At 41.2% G+C, this 19,167-nt stretch overlaps 1 protein-coding gene across 2 annotated transcripts; it reads right to left on the minus strand.

Moving 5' to 3' along the window:
* Window positions 1-15,093: 15,093 nt before the first annotated feature.
* On the minus strand, window positions 15,094-17,771 carry LOC116315749 (ladderlectin-like). Of its 2 annotated transcripts, XM_039613947.1 has the most exons (9): window positions 17,718-17,771; window positions 17,567-17,624; window positions 17,448-17,477; window positions 17,323-17,367; window positions 16,946-16,978; window positions 16,451-16,542; window positions 16,071-16,196; window positions 15,816-15,915; window positions 15,094-15,474 (listed from the first exon to the last, which is right to left on the minus strand). In XM_039613947.1, exons 2-9 carry the CDS (start codon window positions 17,613-17,615, stop codon window positions 15,404-15,406), a joined length of 546 nt encoding a protein of 181 aa, XP_039469881.1. In that variant the 5' UTR covers window positions 17,616-17,624; window positions 17,718-17,771; the 3' UTR covers window positions 15,094-15,403. The 2 variants fall into 2 exon arrangements, with proteins under 2 accessions (XP_039469881.1, XP_039469882.1); XM_039613948.1 differs by lacking the exon at window positions 17,323-17,367.
* Between the last annotated feature and the right edge of the window lie 1,396 nt (window positions 17,772-19,167).

Raw genomic sequence — 19,167 nt, forward strand, 5'->3', positions numbered from 1 at the left:
TACCAGGGCATGGAAGGATGACAGACATTATTAAATGAGGAGAAGGAATTTCTGGGATTGAAGATCCTCTGGGTAAGTGGTTGACTAAAGCATGCATAGAATAAAAGCTATCATTTTGTTATTGATTGGTAATAGATTGATAATTAGCCACATTCACAGCTGTATTGACTTGTTGTAGACATAGTCTACTTCATGTTCAAGCACTCTAATTAACAGACTGGAAATAGTGACATCAAGGGAAAAAACATGCCGTGCCACACTATCAGATGCCAGTGACGGTTGGGCTCAGTGATGAATCAGGTGAGCTGGATTCATGGCTGAATCAAGACATAGATTCCCCTGCTGTGGTCAGTGAGGGAAAACCAGGGGGAGAAAAAAAAATGGCGTTTTTATATGTGAAGTTCATATTAATACAGGTTTTGTTTCTAGGTAGTTCCGCGGATGCAGGCTCTGGGCGGAGCCAGGTGTTTAACAGATTTAACATAATAACTTAACTGATTTCATTCCCTAACATAGGATGAAAATGTCATGTTTCGGCTGTGTGCAGGCAGGAGAAGGACCCAAACGCAAAACTCACCGAGACAAAAGTGAACTCAAAACACTGCTTTATTGCAGGCTAGCACGAAAAATATAACAAAACTAAACTGGGACATGGATAACTAACACACAGGGAAAAACAGCCATGAGGGAGAACGCGACACAGAACTGAGGGAGATGCAGACCTAAATACACAGAGGGTTAACAAGGGAAGCGGGAGCACACGAGGAACACAGGTGACACTGATACTCATAACAAGACAAGGCAGGAGTAAACGCAACATAACGCTTACAGACGACGGACTGTCAAAGTAAAACAGGAAGTGCACAGAGGTTCAGACAGGCGGAGAGAGAGAGGACAGACATAACGGGCTGGGGAAGACATTGAATGAAACACAAGGAGGGGAAACGAGGGCTCACAGATACATAGAGAGGCACACAGGGGGTAATCAAATAAGGAACATCTTGGCAGAACCTAGGAATCACGACATAATGAAAGAACAAAGTACAAAACACATGAAAACTAAGAATACTGGACCAACGTGGCCCAGGACCATGACAGAAAAGACTGGGGCAACATTATTCGAGAGAAGAATTTCTGATGTTTTCTGAGATATGATGTCACTAACCTTTTTTAATTTTCTAGCTCCGGGTGAATTGACACATGGGAGTGTGTCAAAAAGGGGGGGAGTTGAGTTTTAACATCAAACAATGGTTTTATGAACATTTTATTTGTGTGTTTAATAATTTAGGTATGGTAAAACTTAAGCTTATAATGACCCAAAAGTTCCCAGACTTGTTCTAGAGGACCAGTGAGAAGCTTATATCATTATTTTCATGTTTAAGCATTAATGATTAAAATAAACTGAATAGCGTTTAGAAGATAAAATGCCTGTGTTCACGAGAAGTTGAGTATCACACTGGAGAGGAAACCGTGGGACGGCAGGCTGAATGAAACACATGATTTTTGTGAAAAGGGGGGCAAATTCTAGAATTAAAAATGGTTAATTTGTTTTTGATTTCTTTTACTAAACATACACACATTGCGGATGTGCTCATAATGAGTTGGCACTCAGTCTTTTGAAGGTCATAAGCGTCGTTCGGCGTGATGTCCGGATTGATATATTGTAGGTATTGACTTTGAGTGCAGAGGATGCAAACACGCTTACACACACATATGATTAGAATAAGTCTCTGGGTCAGAGAGTCCTGAACATGATATTCTAAACCAAATTTGAATCACTAGAAGAACAATGAATAACAACATTAGATTATTAAGGCTAGGCAGAGAGGTGTTTTGGTTTTTTGCCTTACAGAGAAAGGAACAGACACCAGACGAAGTCACGGAGATACGAGGATTCTTCGCAGCAGAGACAGACACAGAGACTGCCAAGACAGCAAGTGGGGTGAAGTGTCATGGCGTTTGGGGTCTGACTAGTCACCTCAAGAGGATGGATTCCAGGAGCACAGCAATAACCTTGAAGGGGTTGGCGAAAATTCAGGAACACCAGACCAACGAGGTTCGAGAGGCTCTTGGTAAAAAGGGGGACACGGCGGTGACCCCAGAATACACAGATCGCTGTTTGAAAATAGGGGCAGAATAATCCCCTGATCTGTGCAACAACTGAAGGGTGGTCTAACCCCTGAGGTCGAAGAAAAAGAGGAGCAGCGAATCACCCAACTGGAAGATACTGGTAGCTGCAGCAATAAAATAAAAGTTAAAAGCTCCTTAGACAGAGGTTCTAGTCTGAGTACGTTTGAAAGGTACAAGGTAGCACCAAAATGGGGGTGGGAAACTGGAGCACCAAAATAAATCTGTGGGAGAACTGGAGAGCGATGGGAGTGTCTACTACTACTGATGTTGTTGTAGTCATTGTTTTTCTTGCATTTGAACTGCCCAAACACAGAGGTCACATATGGTCCACCCGTTAAAGGGGGACAGAGGGCCTCAGGACTAAGAAGAAGAAATGGACCTTGCAAAAACTGGATTATAAGGTGTAAGTGATCTCTTTAAAAAGAGATCAAAGGGGGAATTGTGAGATTATAATATTATTTTATGCCATGTTATACCCCTAATTAAAGATTGGGAAATTATTATGTAGTTTTAGTTTGTATTATTCTCCTGAATTAGAACAAGGTGATAACTATTACATTTGTTAAACTGATTTGTATTACATTAGACTGCTGATTTATTGTGAATGGATGATATTGTTTTATGATGCACTATACTGCTGAGTTAAGAAGAGAATATTGTCTGCAGAGAGTCAGGGCCTTGCTGTTCTGATAGCAGAGGAGACAGACCACATTCCACAGGAGGTTCACCCCACCACTTTGTTGGGAGCAGAAAAACAAGGAGCCGAGGTCACAACTTAGACACCGTGTGAGAGAAAGAATGTGAATGTTTAGGTTTTTACGACTAGGTGGGGGCCACTAGAGGCTATAAGAGCTTGAGTAACCCTCCACCAGTTTGAGATTTGCTGTGACCCTCTTCATGCATGTCTCCCCATCTGGATGGTTTGTGCTCTTAAAGTGTTGAATTGTATGGAATAAAATAATTGTTGATTGAGCATTTATACACCGAGTATTGTCCTTCCTTCAGCCCAAAGATCGAAAGAATTGGGAAGATTTAACAGTACATAGTCAATTATTAGAGATAGGTTGATCATGTTTAAGATTGAAGCATTAATTAATGGCAGGACTTCCTTGAGCAGTTTTGTGGGAATGGGGTCTAAAAGACACGTTGATGGTTTGGGGGAAGTAATTATTGAAGTTAACTGAGAAAAATCAATTGGAGAAAAAGAGTCTAAATGAATATCAATGGTACTAAAGGTAGCTGTAGATAATATTACATCTGTGAGACGATTATTGGTAATTTTTTCTCTAATGATTAAAATTTTATTTGTGAAGAAGTTCAAGAATTCATTACGAGTTAACGCTAAAGGGATGGTTGGCTAAACAGTGCTCTGACTTTTTGTCAGCCTGGCTCCAGTGCTGAAGCGAAACCTAGGGGTTGTTCTTATTTTCTTCAATCGGTGATGAAAAGTATGATGTTCTAGCTTCATGGAGGGCTTTCTTATAAAGCAACAAACTATTTCTCCAGGCTAAATGATAATCTTCTAAATTTGTGACACGTCATTTCCTCTCCAGCTTACAAGTTATCTGCTTTAGGCTACGTGTTTGAGAATTATACCACGGAGTCAAGTACTTCTGATTTGAGGCCTTAGTTTTCACCGGAGCTACAGTATCCAGAGTCGTACATAGTGAGGAGGTAAAATTATTAACAAGATGATAGAGAAGAAAAAGAAGAAAGAAGAAGAAAGCCCCAGCCGAGCCAGGAGAGAAGGAAAACTGCTGCCCAAGCGAAAACCTGTAGTGATCCCGTATGTGTCAGGAGTATCGTAGCAGTTGAGATGCATTTTTTCTAAACACCGGGTCTCTGTGGCTTTTAAACCCCAAAACACGCTGCGCCAAAAATTGGTCCACCCCAAGGATCGGGTCCCCCGACACAAACAGAGTAACATAGTGTACGCTGTTAAGTGCCAGGAGGATTGCCAGGATTTATACATCGGAGAAACCAAACAACCTCTGGCGAAATGGATGGCACAACACAGAAGAGCTACCTCATCATGCCAGGATGCCGCAGTCTATTTACACCTACAGGCCAGTGGACACTCTTTCAAGGATGAGGATATACACATCTTGGACAGGGAGGAACGCTGGTTTGAGTGCAGAGTCAAAGAGGCCATTTATGTGAAAAGGAAAAGACCATCTCTGAATCGAGGAGGGGGCCTAAGGGTACATCTTTCACCATCTTACAATGCTGTGATTGCAGCCATTCCCCAACTCTCTGTGAATGGTACTCATGGCCATTGATCAGTGGACTTTGATCAGTGGGTTTTGGTCAGTGGTTGGTAATCAATGGTCATGAGAATTTGCATAATTAAGATTAAGGAACTGACCTCCCAGCCCATTGTTCCTTCAGTGGGCTGGTTTCAGTCATTATGTAAATGTACTGTTTATAAGATTGGGTAAACCTGCAGTCAGCTGAGACTGAAGAAGTCACTTGGATGAGTGATGAAACGTTTCTCCCACCAAGCGCTACGTCCAGATGAACAGGATCAACTTTTGGAGATTTACTTACCTGGATGATTGAGCATGCATCAAGACGATGTTAGCTACCGCTCACCGTTTGTCTGCAGGCTTTATTAAATGAAAACTTCCACAACAACCTCCAAAAATCACAAAAGTTGTGCTGTTTCACAAATTTTGAGCTGACATGTTGAACTTCTCTGAGAAGTCAGACATGATCGAGCAAAATGTTGAACCACTAAAACTAATTATTCTGTTCAGGAACGCATGTGAATAACTGTAACGTGGCATCTTAATAAAGAGCTTGCACAGTGCTTGGACGGTGTTAGACAACTTAGAGGCTGTTCTGGGGGAAAATCTAACGCCATGACGTGGACACCTGTGCCATGGATTTTGGGGATTTAGTTGCTGGAAAGAGGTAACAGTTGTACTTGTACCAGGAGCTTTAGTAATACATAACAGACATTGAATCCAGAGCCAGCACCTTCCATGCTGTCAGAGCCTAAGCCTTTGGTTTCTGCACTATCAAAGCCCACACTTGTGGGTCCTATGTCGCCTGTGGCTTTCGGCCTCCTCCATGATCACCAGTCTTCTAACACTTTTTGTTGCTGTTGTCAGCTCCCAGCCAAACCACCAGTGGTGTTCCACCACTACCACTGACATCAACCTCATCCTGTCCGTCCTCCTGCATCATCAGCCCCCTGAGGTGTGCCATCAACCCCGGGCCAGCCCTCACAGTATCTTTGTCCCCTCTTCTTGGTGCCTGGTCACCTTCCTGAACTGTTTTGCCTCCTCTGCTAGCCACTCATTTGACGTCTAGAGAGCTCCACCTGCCCTACTCCATCTCCTGCTCTGTCCTTTGAAGTGACTCTTGGCCTTGATCCACCTCCATGTTGACTGTCTGTGCTGTTTCCATGCTCACTTCACTCTTCAAGTTGCCTAAGAATTAACCAAAAAAGGCAAGAAAAGACTAACTGACAAGGAGACACATAGACAGACAGATACTCAGTTTTCCTTTTTTCTTTGTCACATCATTGTCATAGGCCGAGGACTTAAGTACACACAAGGTAATTAGGGAGATGGAACAAAGCTGGGGAAGAAAAGGTAAAGGTAAACTAAGTCAGACTAACAACAGGGGAAGCAAAACTGAATATATCACACAGGACAAGAGAATATCAAATAAAACAGGAAGCCAAAACACTGAGACGTAGACTAAGACACGTTTGCTTGACACCAGGACAGGGAATAAACAGACATGGAAATTCTTAAATATGACCAATTAATAGATTGATAAAATATGATCAGTCTATTAATTGGCTACATACCACAGGGCTTCAAGCTGCTAATAGTCTAAGGAACTTGGAAAGAAAAGTGTCTGGAGTTGTTTAACCCTCCTCTTGTGTTAGGGTCGGCACCGACCCATTTTAAATTTCAAATGCATAAAAAAATCACATACATTTGTTTATTGTATCAAGGCTTTTTGACTTTGTCAGGAACCTCTATTTCTAAAAAATAAAACAAAAAAAAATATTTTCACTAAATTATAAAATGCCCTAGTTGAAATTATGACCTTTGTGTTGTTAGGGTCGGTTTCGACCCAGGTATAATATTATGAGTATAAAGCAATAATTAAAGCCAAAACTGAAATCATAAGTGAACTGTCAGCTAAAACACTGACACCAAGCTCCTCTCCTAATCACATGAGCTTTAGGGGATTCTTATTTTGCGTGTTTTTCCAGTACACCTGCACAAAAACAAAACAAAATAAAGATGGCATGTCAAGACATGTGAGGTGAATTCACTCATTTGAGTGGCCATTTGACTTCCAGAGGGCACATTTACAATTTCCAGCATACAAAAATGAGAAGAAGATTCACAGTGAGCCAAGTTCTGGATCATATTTTTGGTGAAAATGAAGGAGAGGACACAGAGCAGCACAGCGATTCAGATGGGCAGGTTTCTAAGGAGGAAGACAATGTGGAGTATCATCCAGAAGACACAGACACATCTGATCAGAGGTGGAGGTCGCTGGTGCTGAAGCTACTCCTGCTGAAAGATTCAAGTCCAAAAATGGTAAGATCTTTTGGAGCTCAGTACCTCATGAGCAGGGCAGCTGCTGCAAATGTCATCAAAATGACCCCTGGAATCACAAGGTTTACTCTGACCAAAGTCAGTGACATCAAGAGATGTTTTGAGCCATTTATGCCATTGTCACTAAAAGGAATCATCATTACTATGATAAACCTTTGAAGGAAAAAAAGTCCATGGCGACATGTGAAAAGATATTGATGAGGAATACCTGGATGTGTTCTTCTTCTTGCTGGAGTGTACAGATGCTGCAATGAGGCCACTGATAGTTTATGGGACGCATCGACAGGCAGAAATATTTTCTGGGCAACGATGTCACTTCACACATTTGATATCATTTTGATTCAAGAGACCTCAGATTTGACAACAGAGAGACCAGACCGAGGTCTGACAAGCTTGCTGCCATCAGGGATGTCTGGGTGAGATGGGTGCAGCTTCTTCCGCTGATGTTCATCCCAGGGCTAGAGGTGACAGTGGATGAACGTCTTGTCCACTTTTCGAGGAAAATGCCCCTTCCAGCAATACAGACCCAGTAAGCCAGGGAAATACGGCAGAAAAATCTGGGAACCCTGTGATGCAAAAACCAACTATGCCTGGAATGTACAGATTTTCACAGTCAAAGCTGCGAGTGGCATCCCTGAGAAGAACCAATGAAAATGTGTGGTCCTTGATATGACCACTGGACTGCAGGGTCACAATATCAGCTCTGATATTTTATTTTTTATTTTATTTTTTTACCAGATATGACCTCGGACAAGAACTTCACAAAGGAAACTTCACAAAGGTGTAGCTGTATCATTGGGAAGTGATAAAAAGCCCACAATTACCCATGACTACAACCAAAACAAAGGAGGAGTGCACTTTTTCTTTTTTTTCAGTTTATATTAAGGGTCTACTGCTGAAAAAACCCAATTTTTGTCTTTTCTTGATGTAAATATCTATTGGTCGAAATTGACCCATAACACCATAGATGCCATTTTAGTTATTAATCTTAAAATGAAAAAATCTATAAAACAGATTTATTTAAGAGATGTGTCCTATACCCCTCAGTAATAGTCAGGTAACACAAAAACCTTTTATTTATTAATATGATTCACTTGAGGTTAATTTTACTATTTTTTTTTAATTGAAATCGAGGGGTATTGTGACAAAAAAAGACCCAGAGGCCCACACCAAATGTATTAAAACCAACATTTTCATGGATGAGGAAGCCTAACAAGGTAACCAAGAGGTGAGAAACAAATTAGATGATAACTTATTGTTTTTAGTGTATTTTATAGCTGATTTAATTCACGGGTCAAAACCGACCCGTTAACATAAGAGATGATAACAGAAAGCTAACACAAGAGGAAGGTTAAGTTGCTTGAACACGTTTAACCTCTCATCCGAGAAGCTTCTTCAGGTCTAGGGTCAAATGGAGTCCCAGATTTAAGTCCTGTGGGAGTGTGCCCCCAAGAGGGACAATGGACCCCCTAATGATCCTCCTCCTAATCACACGAGCCAAGGTGTGAAAATGGTTGTAGATCACAATCAGCCAAGGTTTCAGGTGAGCTCATTGTGAAACCTAGCCCCACCCTATCATGTGATTTCCTGAGGTCAAATGGCCCAGGATGTGAGTGGGCTTTAAGGCGTCTGGAAAGGGATCTCAAAACTGGATTATAGATGGCAGACAGTTGGTGTCGTAAGCCACCGCCTCTGTTCAAAGATGATCATTCACATTGCACATAGATGGCACCTCTTTCAAACCATCTGTCTTCTCTGTCCAAAATGTGAACATTGGCATCCTCGAAAGAGTGACCTTTGTCCTTTAGATGCAAATGGACAGCCGAGTCTTGTCCCATGGAGGTGGCTTTTCTATGTTGTGCCATGCATTTATGAAGTGGCTGTTTGATCCCTCCAATGCAGAGGTCTGGACATTCCTCGTTACACCTTTTCTCCTCCCCTTTTGTGATTGTGGATGCTTTCTCTCTTTGATCTTTAAATGCTTTGCTTCTTTTATTGATTTTTATTGATTTTTATGCTGACTTTTTCCCTATTTTCCAGACAAAGCCAAGCAGAAACTTTGAGGAGGAGCTTCATCTGCCCCCACCCGGGAAGAGCTTCAGAAAGGAGAGACATCAGAGGCAAGAAGAGGCGTCCCTATTTGCCTCCAACTCTCTCAACAACACCAACGACCAGGACCAGGGACCAAGACCTTCCCCAGTCCCTCAAACCCCTGACAGGTCATTACCCTCCTACCCCTCCCTTTCTCCCTCCTTCCCACACCTGAAATTCGCTGAGGAGGTGACGGAGCGGGTCAATGCTGGGCTCAGATCTACCCCTCGGCCCAATCCCTTTTTGTCCCCCATAAACCCCCCATCAGAGCGGCCAAAGGTTCGTCATCGAGCCCCGCCCCCAACAGAGCAATCAAAGTTACATTGCCCAGCCCCGCCCCCTTTAGTCCCTCCTTACCACCTTCATGCTCTGCCTCCGCAGTCTGATGTGTGATGTGTGGAGGGTCCGGGCCGCGAGGATTATGGCAGTGGTGACTTTTCCCAGGAGAAGCTGGGACCCTGTTTACTAGAAGGTTTTACAATTTCTGTACTTTTAGGTGACAGAAAGAGACATGTGGCCTGGTCAAAACACAGAGAGCTGCACTCTAAAAGATATTTAAATATAGTAAACACACCTTGTGTGCCACAGACTGCTCCATAACACGAGGGGGCAAATAATACCTCTAAAACACTTAAGTTGGCTTTATTAAATGTTAGATCTTTAGCTGGGAAAACATTTTAAATTAATGATTTAATCACTGAGCACAGCCTGGATTTTATGTTTTTAACTGAAACTTGGTTGGACCAAAATAACAGTGGAGCTGTTCTCATCGAGACGACCCCTCCTAACTACAGTTTTATCAGTAAGGCCAGGGTGAGCAGGAGAGGAGGAGGGGTTGCTGTCTTATTTAATGAATCATTTCAATGTAAGCAGCTGTCTCCTGGAAGTTTTCAGTCTTTTAAATATGTGGCTTTACAGCTGAAGGCCCCATCCAAAGTTATGTTTCTTAATGTTTACAGGCCTCCCAAATACTGCACAGACTTTTTTAATGATCTCAGTGAACTGCTGTCTGTGATCTGTGTTGATTTCAACTGTGTAATTATTGTTGGGGATTTTAACATCCTTGTGGACAACCCTCAGGACAAAGGGACTAAAGACCTGAGTAACACCCTGGGCAACTTTGGGCTGACTCAGCATGTAACAGAGACCACACATAATAGAGGACACACTCTTGACCTACTGATCTCCAAGGGCCTGAGCATTTCAAAGGTTACTGTGTCTGATGTGGGCCTGTCTGATCATTACTGTGTTTTCTTTGAAAGTAAAATTTCAGCCCACACAAATATGTCAACAGCAGTGATCACAAAATGGTGTATAACTGAAAATAGTAGTGAGATCTTTAACCAGGTCTCCCCATTAACACCTGGGCTATCCAGAGGTTCAGTCAATGAGCTCATCAATAGCTTCAATACTAAAATGTTAAATGTTATGGACACTATTGCTCCCATTAAGGTGAAGGTTATCTCTGGAAGGAAAAAGTCTCCATGGAGAAACTCCACACTGGTGAAAAATGAAAAAAGAGAGTGTGGGAAAGCTGAGCGCAGATGGAGAAAAACAAACCTCCAGGTTCATTATGACATCTATAAAGAGAAACTTCACAATTATAATTTACAACTGAGGAGTGCAAGGAGGTCCTACTTCTCTGACATCATCACCAAAAACAGTCATAATGCTCGGGTCTTATTTGCTACAGTTGACAGGCTAACAAACCCTCCTGTGTCAGTGGCAGCTGAACTTCAATCGACCATGGCCTGCAATGGCTTTGCCAAATTCTTCACAGACAAAATCCAAAAGATTAGACAAGCTATTGGTACATCAACAGCAGATTCAGGACATGTACTGTGTCCACCGAAAAACAGTTTAAACACCATGAAACAGTTTCACCTTATTAACAGCAAAGACCTGCAGGATATCTTAGGTCAACTGAACTCCTCCTCTTGCTGTTTAGATGTCCTGCCAACAAGTTTTTTCAAAAAGGTCTCAAAGACTTTGGAGTCAGTCCTGTTACAGATCGTCAACTTTTCTTTAATGTCAGGTGTGTTTCCAGAACCACTGAAAACTGCTGTAATTAAACCTATACTGAAAAGGACAATCTTGACAAGACACAAGTGAACAACTACAGGCCGATCTCAAATCTCCCATTTTTAAGTAAGATCATTGAAAAAGCAGTTTCTCAACAGCTCAATTACTTCTTAACACAGAATAACTGCTATGATGCCTTCCAGTCAGGTTTTATACAGAACCACAACACTGAAACTACTCTGACCAAAGTGTTTAATGACATATGTCTAAATACAGACAGTGGAAAAATGTCAGTCTTAGTTTTACTGGATCTCAGTGCAGCATTTGATACAGTTGGCCACAACATATTACTCAAACGACTGAAGAACTGGGCAGGTCTTTCAGGAACTGTACTAAACTGGTTCAAAACATACTTAGAAAACAGGAAATACTTTGTATCAACAGGTAACTTCACATCTGAGCAGACAAGTATCACATGTGGAGTTCCCCAAGGTTCCATCTTGGGACCTCTTCTGTTTAACATTTACATGCTCCCATTGGCACAGATTATAAAGAACAACAAAATAAACTATCACAGCTATGCAGATGACACAAATATATATCACAATGTCACCAGGAGACCGAGGCCCTGTACAGGCTCTTGGTAAATGCATTGAGGAAATTAATGGCTGGTTGTTCCACAATTTTCTCCAGCTAAACAAAAACAAAACTGAAGTAATAGTCTTTGGGGCCAAAGAAAAACGATTACAGGTCACCAGAGAACTTCAATCTATACACCTAAAAACCACCAACCAGGCAAGAAATTTGGGTGTAGTGATGGACGCAGACCTAAACTTAGAAAAACACATTAAGACAATAACAAAGTCAGCTTACTATCACCTCAAGAATATTTCAAGGATAAAAGATCTGATGTCTCAACAGGACCGGGAAAACTAGTCCATGCATTCATCTTTAGTAGGCTTGATTACTGTAACAACATCTTTACAGGTGTACCTAAAAAATCAGTCAGACAACTACAGCTCATTCAGAACTCTGCTGCTCGAGTCCTCACTAAGACCAAAAAAGTGGACCACATCAGTCCAGCTCTGAGGTCTTTACAGTGGCTGCCTGTCCGTCAGAGGATAGACTTTAAAGTTCTGATGCTGGTCTATAAAGCTCTGAATGGTTTAGGACCAAAATACATCAGTGACCTCCTGACCCAGTATGAACCTTCCAGATCCCTCAGGTCATCTGGATCCTGTTTTTTTTAAAATAATGGATTGGATTTCATATAGCGCTTTTCAACGCACCCAAAGCGCTTTACAATGCCACTATTCATTCACTCTCACATTCACACCCTGGTGGAGGCAAGCTACTGTTGTAGCCACAGCTGCCCTGGGGCAGACTGACAGAGGAGAGGCTGCCATATCACGCCATCGGCCCCTCTGGCCAACACCAGTAGGCGGTAGGGTAAAGTGTCTTGCCCAAGGACACAACGACCAGGACAGAGAGCCCAGGGATTGAACTGGTGACCTTCCGGTTGCAGATACGCTTCCCAACCCCCCTGAGCCATGGTCGCCGTGGCTCAGGGGGTTTTTATCAGTTCCCAGAGTCAGAATCAGACATGGAGAAGCTGCATTCAGCTTTGATGCTCCATATATCTGGAACAAACTCCCAGAAAGCCTCCGATCAGCTGAAACACTCAGTTTATTTAAATCCAGGTTGAAGACTCACCTGTTCTCAGCTGCATTTGAATAAAGCACCAAATCCACACTGTTTTACTTTTAAGCTTAAATTTCAAAACTTACTTTTTCCCCCCCATTTTAAATCATGCTTTTTATTTGTTTTTGTTTTTTAATGTCTCTGTAAAGCACTTTGAATCACCTTGCTGTTGAATTGTGCTATATAAATAAACTTGCCTTGCCTTGCCTACACTGTACAGCATACACTAAATTGTTAAGTTTGTGTTTCGAAGTTTTGTTTTGGGGATGAACCAGTTTTTGTCTGAGTGTGTTGTTGCGTCTGAAGTACACTGGGATGTTGTACTCTGAAAAGACTCTCCCGACTTTTTCAGATTAGGGGGTCCATTGGGGGGACACTCCAAAAGGGCTTAAATCTGGGACTCTCCACCATTTGACCCTAGAACTGAAGAAACTTTCGGATGAGAGGTGACAGGTCTTCAAACAACTTAAATAAGTCCAGACACTTTTCTTTCCAAGCTCGTTAGACAACGATGACCTGGCTGACTGAGAACCTTCACAGACACAAGCTGCCAGTACTAAAAAGTCATCACTTGACCCAGCAGTCTTAGCTAATTATAGGCCAATCTCCAACCTTCCTTTTATCTCAAAGATTCTTGAAAGAGTAGTTGTCAAGAAGGCTAACAGATCATCTGCAGAGGAATGGCTTATTTGAAGAGTTTCAAATCCATTTCCTCACTGGATTTTCCTTTCCTGTTAGCTCACAGATTAGCTATCAAATTACTAAAAACCATGTTTTTTGTTTTGTTTTGTTTTGTTTTAAAAAAAAAAAACATTATTCATTATTATACACGATACAAATGAAACAGCAGGACTGGAGCATGGGGGCCTTAAGCAAGCTACAGAAGAGGGATATGGGCATGTTTAAACAGTAATAGAACATCTTAACTTTCAGACAAAACATTACTTTGTCTCAAAGCTTAGCTGAACCAGTTATCAGGTTTAGGGGGCAATCACTTTTTCATACAGAACAAAGTAGGTTTGGATTTTTTCCCCTTAACCATAAAAGCCTTCAGTTAGAAACTGCATTTTGTGTTTACTTGTGTCATATTTGTATAATATTTAAATTTGTCTGATGATTTAAAGCATTTAAGTGTGACAAACATACAAAAAACAGGAAATCAAGGAGGTGCAATGGCTTATTTGAAGAGTTTCAGTCAGGTTTCAGAGCTCATCACAGCACAGAAACAGCTTTAGTGAAGGTTACAATGATCTTCTTATGTCCTCTGACAGTGGACTCATCTCTGTGCTTGTCCTGCTAGACCTCAGTGCAGCGTTTGATTCTGTCACGTTTTAGTTAATGGACTCAGGCGCAGACCGGGAATCTTAGCAGAGTTGACAGTCAGTTTATTTGTACAAATGACACCAGGTGATACTATTTACAACGTGCTGGAGGGAGGGGAGGGGGGTCCAGGGCTCCGGGGCATGTGAGGGGAAGGACGGGAATCAGACACACTCCAATGGCTCTCTCCTCTCTCTCCACAACGGGGCAACACAAATCCACTCACTCGTCCACATGGTAACAGGCAGGCAGGGAAAGGTCCGAGGTAGATCTGTACACAGAAACTAGAGTTAATGGTGAACAGACGGAAATAACTTTACAGAGTTTAACTCACTAACGGTAGAGTGACTGTCGCTGATAGCTCAACAATCCAACGACGAGTGACACAGCGCTGCCGTCTTAAATACGCCTTGCGATCACCCCGATAGGCAGCAGGTGCGTGGGCCAGGGGCGGGAGCCCATAATGAGCACCGCCCCGGCAGGTGAGAGAGAGAGAGAGAGAGAAAGAGAGAGAGAGAGAGAGAGAGAGAGAGAAAAACAAAAAAAACAAAACACATGTTGCCTAAAACAGGATCAGCTGGTGAGGCACAGGGACCATGACAGATACTGTCGACCATAATATCCTATTAGAGCAATTAGAGCACGCTGTAGGTATTACAGGTACTACTCTGCAGTGGTTTGCATCATATCTATCTAATAGACTCCAATTTGTTCATGTAAATGGAGAGTCTTCTTCACACGCTGAGGTTAATTATGGAATCTCCAACCAGTCATTATTCAGCTGGTGTATTTAAGTCTTCAGTTTCATCCAGTTCATTGTCGTGTCATTTTTGATGTTAATGTTGTCAATTCCGTACGTGTGTTCAGTTCAGCCAGACATTTCAGTTCAGCCAGTTATCTTATGTCAAGCTCATCTGCTCGTTATAATAAACACCAGCCTTCACCTACCTGTGAGTCCAGCGTTTGAGTCCTCCTTTCCTCGCATGCACACACGACAGCCCTGACAGCCTTCAGTTGATTCCACAGCATGTCTTTTATCCTATCTTCCTCCTCGGGTCAGGACTTTGACTATACAACTTCAAAGGGTTCATTTTGTTTTTGTTAACGTGATTTTGCACAAAATAAATAAAACTGAATGTGTTAATTTTTTTTAAATTTAATCACATCTCACAACCAAGACAACTTAGATTCATTAGGAGCATTACAGACCAGAGGCAAAGCACATGAATCTAATTTTGGGTTGTATGGATGTACTGCCCCTTTATTTCTGTATTATTTTTTGTATTATTTATTGTTATTTGGATTTGAAAGAATCTTAAGGAGACTTACAAGAGATACAACAAAGGAAATTACACATTATCTTTATTATAGAAAAGAAATTGTTACACTCACCAACAAAGTTTAAAATTTACTAGCACTTCATTATTTAAGTCTTTGAAGAATATATTAAAAAAAATTTTCCATTCATTAACACATACAACAGAGTTTATGTTTTTAAGCAGAAAACAATACCATGTGGCCCACCCAAAGGCCTCATATGCTTAGCAAAAATGTTAACAACCAAATGCATTCTTAGAGCAGATGAAAGGATTGCTGGAAGTACACTGACTGTTACTCCAACCATCTGGAATTAGAAAGAGAAAAATCAAAATAAATTCATTAAGGCAGTGGTTTTATCAGCAATAAACAAGATAAATAGAGGTCAATACCTATTTTTGTTTGTATTGTAATTCCCAGTAAGCAAACCCTTATGTGTTTGGGCCCAATAACACACTTTACTGACACACTCTATATCGGATTTAACAAAATGGCATACATTAAAACACAGGGTGTGTCAGTCTCATAGCTTGAAGAAGCCATGTATCAAATTTGATCTGAACTAACATACCAAGGTTAACTCTACAAGTCACGCTCTGTGTAAGAAAATAAAATAATATAACATTTTCAGATGCTGATATTACTCACAGGTGGATTGTAGGTAGAGGCAAGGGTAGCTGCTGGAGGAGAACTGGCTGTGCCAGTTGGTGTAATAGAAACCCTCACGGTCAATCCAAAGCCACTGGTTCTGAGAGGCAAAGAACATATGTGTGAGGAAGTGTTGTCTTAGTCTCTTCAGTTACTCTCATATCCATTCTGTGTAAGTCTAGACCCACTTCTGACCAGGTCCTAAGTTTGATCTGGACTGACTGAGGTGGTGTTTCTTTTTTTCTAAAACTCTACCTGCAGCCAGAAACCTCCCAGCCAAGCAGTAGTCCGACCTGCTGTCTGTGTCATCTGTTGGAGGAAGCTGTACTCTCTGGGGTTGGCAACTGAGGCCAGATTGCCACCCAGACTATTGCAGTACTCCTATTGGATAGATGAACCACAAAGAGATGTATCATTAAGCTGCAGTGTGAACTTAAAGCTCTGCGAGTCATGTGGCAGACTGACTGACCTACAAATATTTACAATCACCAAAGCTTTAGGTCAGGTGAAGCAGAGCCCATGAATTCTATATTTTCCATGAAAGAGTGTTTCTAAAAATTTACTCAACTAATTCAAAAACCATGGAAAATCTCATTATTCAACTGTAAATGTATAGTTTAGATCAGTGACAGTACCTCAGCAGAGATCCAGGACTTGGGACTATTGATGAACTTGAAACAACGAGAACCATAGCTGAACCAGCCATCTGGACAGAAGCTAAAACGAGCTGCAGGCAGGCAGACAGTAATGAATACTTCATTATTGTGTATACTTTTGTTTCTTTACTTTTAATCACGCTTTTATAGCATGTTTAACAGCCTCAAAAAGCATATAAAATGACATTTTAATGGGAGAGAAAAATATACTGATTAAGTAAATAAAGACATTTAATAAAAGCTAAAATTCCTATTGCTCATCAGTTTCACCACAGCATCCTTTCCAATCAATCCTCAGTAGGGGTGGCAAAAATATGGGCACTAGACTTAATAAGGTTACACATTCATACATATCCAAACTTCTCTAATGTGGCTGGCAGAGAGAGGTGTTTGAATTTGATTTGACTATGTGTTGCTGTTAATTAAAAGATTATTTACCAGTGAGCTAAACAAGATCAAAAAGGGAAGTCTTACATTGAGGTGTGTCTGCTCCCTCAAACTCTTGGGCTGCACAAAAACGAAAAACACAATCAGTGATAAAAAGGAAGATATATCTATATATATATAATTTTAAGAATATTCTCATTTGTTCCTACACACAAGATATGAAGCACTTTCAGCTGCCTTCAGGAGAAACTGAAATTGCATACAGGTCATTTATGTGCCTTGTAATGAGTCCAAGATAAATATGTGTGAGGTGGTTAAGGATGCACATTGCTATCCCTCAAACTCTGTAACAGTGCGATTCAAAATAACATTCACGTTGTGACTGTACTGATGATACTACACTTGAATATTTGAGATCATATTGAGGTCTAAGGTTGTGGCGCTGAAGCTCTGGCTGAACTGACCAGGGGCAGCAGCCACGTCTTCCTTCAGATTGACCATTGCTTCTTCTGTGGACAAACCACATGTGTGTTGGTTTTAGATTCTTACTGTCTTTGTACATCTTAAAACAAACACCTTCAGCACTCACCTGAAGCCTCATGATTGTCTTCTGCTGGAACTGCAGAGAAAAAAAGAGACACAGTCAGTAAAAATGGTGCATTAGTGACTCTCCCATCATTTCTTCAGGGTTGGCTGATTGAATCTGACCTGCCAGTGCAGCATAGAGGAGAGCAGAGAGGAGCAGAACAGTCTTCATGTTGATGCTCTGTTATGAAATACACAAAAACAGCCAATAAATATCCAGAAAGAGCAGAGGCATGAAGTCAGTGAATGAAAAGCTCTGCAGTAGGGTTCTTACCTGTCAGGTAAAGCTATTGTTCAAGTATCAGCTGAGTGATGCAGTAATGACGGGGAACTTCTCTGCTCTTTATATACACAAACTGAGTCACATCAGGTCACGTTCCTGTGGGCGTATGCAGGCCAGGAAGATATTTGCAAACTGTGCATAAAGGTATGTACTTGAACTCTGATCTGTTTGGTAAACAGGAAGTTATAATGTGCAAATTGTATCTGGCACATGTATTGTGATACATTGCCTCATGTTGTTTTGATTTGGTGCAATACAAAAACAGTGAATTGAAATGTATTGGATATTAACAGTGGTTGCTAAAAAATGACACACAGCAGCTGTGGAGAGATGACAAAGTTGGTACACGATAAGCATGTAACGATACTTAAAGGAAATAAGCAAGTAAATGAAAACAAGGACAAAAAAAATGAATGACGGTTCTTGTGACATATTCAAAATATACACAAGCTATGACATATGAACAGGACTGACTACCAAATAAAAAATAACACTAGCCAAATCATATTAGCAGAACAATAACAAGGCAAGTGGAGTAAATGTGAAAGTAGTCTTTAAAATTTTAAAAACTTGTCTGAGTAGTAATGCTATACTTTAGACATGATACTCAAACATCACGTTTTCCTGAGGCACAATGACGCATTTATGAAACAATGTTTATGGACATTTAAGCAGTAAAACCAGAAAAATAAACTGTATCTTATTTCCTTATGACTATTTAGCAGAAGTCCTTTTTCTTTGGCAGTGATGCAATGTTTCAGTTAGGAAATCCATTGTTGATTGACTGGAACAATAAAGACATTTTATAATAGATCCAACCATTCACTTCCGCTTATCCTTTTCAGGGTCGCGGGGGGCGCTGGAGCCTATCCCAGCTGGTTGAGAGGCGGGGTACACCCTGGACAGGTCGCCAGTCTGTCGCAGGGCTAGCGCAGAGACAGACAACCATTCGCACTCACACTCATTCCTGCATCCCCGCATTCTATGGGCAATTTAGATTGATCAATTAACCTATCCCCACAAACTGCACCCAGAGAGAACCCACGCAAATACGGGGAGAACATGCCAACTCCACACAGAAGGTGGCACCTTCTGCTAACCACCGTGCCACCGTGCTGCCCTCTATATATATAAAAGAATGATGCTGGACCTTTTAGCTATAAAACCTGATGCACAGGCTCAAGGATGTTGATCAGAATTTACGGAATTAACTTACAGGACAACTTCTGGCAAGCTGATTTACACAAATTCAACAAGAAAGTAACATAAAATAACAAAAAATGTATGTTATTTTAGTGCTGTCAAAATTAATGCGTTAACGCAAATTAATCCGCTATAACGGTCAATGCAATTAAAAATTTTAATGCATTTAACGCATCTGGAGTGTAGAATGCCTCAAAATCCCTGAAATGTTTCTGTCAAAGCATTTCGGGCAGTTTGT

The sequence above is a fragment of the Oreochromis aureus genome, linkage group 6, assembly GCF_013358895.1.
Source record: "Oreochromis aureus strain Israel breed Guangdong linkage group 6, ZZ_aureus, whole genome shotgun sequence".
Lineage (NCBI taxonomy): Eukaryota > Metazoa > Chordata > Actinopteri > Cichliformes > Cichlidae > Oreochromis > Oreochromis aureus.

Coding starts and splice junctions, on each gene's coding strand:
- LOC116315749 (XM_039613947.1), bottom strand. CDS start 17,615: ATGAAGACTGTTCTGCTCCTCTCTGCTCTCCTCTATGCTGCACTGGCA. Junction 15,916..16,070: donor TGGGAGGTTTCTGGCTGCAG/GTAGAGTTTTAG, acceptor TTTGCCTCTCAG/AACCAGTGGCTTTGGATTGA. Junction 15,475..15,815: donor CCTCTACCTACAATCCACCT/GTGAGTAATATC, acceptor TTCTAATTCCAG/ATGGTTGGAGTAACAGTCAG.